The sequence below is a fragment of the Nymphalis io genome, chromosome 11, assembly GCF_905147045.1.
Source record: "Nymphalis io chromosome 11, ilAglIoxx1.1, whole genome shotgun sequence".
NCBI classification, from domain to species: Eukaryota; Metazoa; Arthropoda; class Insecta; order Lepidoptera; family Nymphalidae; genus Nymphalis; species Nymphalis io.
Window position 1 is genome coordinate 3,710,884 of NC_065898.1, and position 1,485 is coordinate 3,712,368.

At 47.0% G+C, this 1,485-nt stretch overlaps 1 protein-coding gene across 1 annotated transcript; it reads right to left on the reverse strand.

Moving 5' to 3' along the window:
* Positions 1-1,126, reverse strand: LOC126771888 (uncharacterized). Its single transcript, XM_050492052.1, has one exon. The coding sequence runs from the start codon at positions 775-777 to the stop codon at positions 349-351; it is 429 nt and encodes a 142-aa protein (XP_050348009.1). The 5' UTR covers positions 778-1,126; the 3' UTR covers positions 1-348.
* Positions 1,127-1,485: the final 359 nt, after the last annotated feature.

Below are 1,485 nucleotides of genomic sequence, written 5' to 3' on the forward strand. Positions count from 1 at the left end.
CGAGTCGGATAGGAAATAATAAAGACCATTTTTGTGGACGAATTTATTACATACAATATATCAATAGTTTTTTTTTGTTTAACAAATATATTTCATTATTGACTAGTATTAATGACTAGAGTACCCTTTTGGGCCACCTGTTGCGTTAACAACAATCAACTTTACACTTAAACACCTTAAGCACTAACCAGAGCCCTTTAGTAAGGAAATAGAATAGTTCTTTGTATAGGAAGATCACACCGATATACATACATATTACACTGAATAAATAACCACTGTAGTGAAAAATGTTCGAAAGTGAAGCTAGAAGAAGGTTTAGTTTCTTGCGGGCTCTGGGCCAAGCAATACTCAGGCCATCGCCATCTCGCCGATCCCACGGAGAAGGCGTGAGCGCAGCCTCGAAAATACCGGGTGCTCAATGGGGATCCCACGGCCGTGTAAGAATCGCAGCGTCTCCTGAGCGCACACCAAGAATCCCAGTTGTTCAGGATCCATATCTACAGGCACCGAATCCAGCAGAGGGTCGTCGTTCTCGTCTCCGTAAGCATCCTGGCTGTCGTTATCGTTCATGTTTTCAAACAAATTATCCGAATTGTGATGCTCATTATCCATTTCCACTGAACAAATACGTCCAAATAAACGCTTAAGAGCTTGACGCTTCTCAGCATTATCAGGATCATTCATTAGCGGTTCGCTGCGAGAACGCTTGCGACGCCGCTGACGCTTAACATGCCGCTCAGCTTCATTCTCGCGTTCGCGCTTACGCTTGCTCGTCATGATCGCTAGCAGTTTGCCCGCCGGCGTCGGGATACGGACTGCGAATGGGCCGTGCACAGGGAATTGAAGGGTCTCGATGCGATTACACTAGGTGACGTTCGTCTCGTTCGAATCCACCGATATTGTGCGGGACAGAGCGAGACAACGCGGCCAGCTGCAAGAGTAACAGCTGGGCGAGCAGATGCAGGGCGCGGGGCACGTACGCTTTGTTTGATAAAGTTTATTCGGGAAAATAAAACTGTTAGCCGCGATTGCGCGAGTCTGCGGGGCGAGGGGACGCGCGGGGCGAGAGGACTGGCCCGGTCGACAGCTGCGACGCATCTGCCGATTCAGGTGAATTCCAACTGTCTCAAGGTGCCGACACAGAGCAATTAGTCGTGGCGAAGCCTAGCTCGCATGTAAACAAAGCGGACCCATTTAGGCTTTGCTTCGGAAATTTGTAGGGAAAACGTGGAGCGCGCTACAAACGTAATTAGCGTGCAAAAATAAAACCTGGCTGAGTTCATTGTTTTCCGCTCGGGCTTGTATGTAAACTAATAGCTATCTGCGTAAATTGTAAAAATCAATACTCAGGTTTATGTAGTACCGGGAAACGAGCTGCCGGCCTCTGTACCTAGCTTTATGTACTGTATACAGGTAGACTGTTATCGCCTTATGTCTATATCTTGGTAATCCTCTTTGATATATAATGTACCGATACATCAAGAA

Bases quoted from the DNA above. Each gene is read 5' to 3' on its own strand.
- LOC126771888 (XM_050492052.1), bottom strand. From the start codon at position 777: ATGACGAGCAAGCGTAAGCGCGAACGCGAGAATGAAGCTGAGCGGCAT.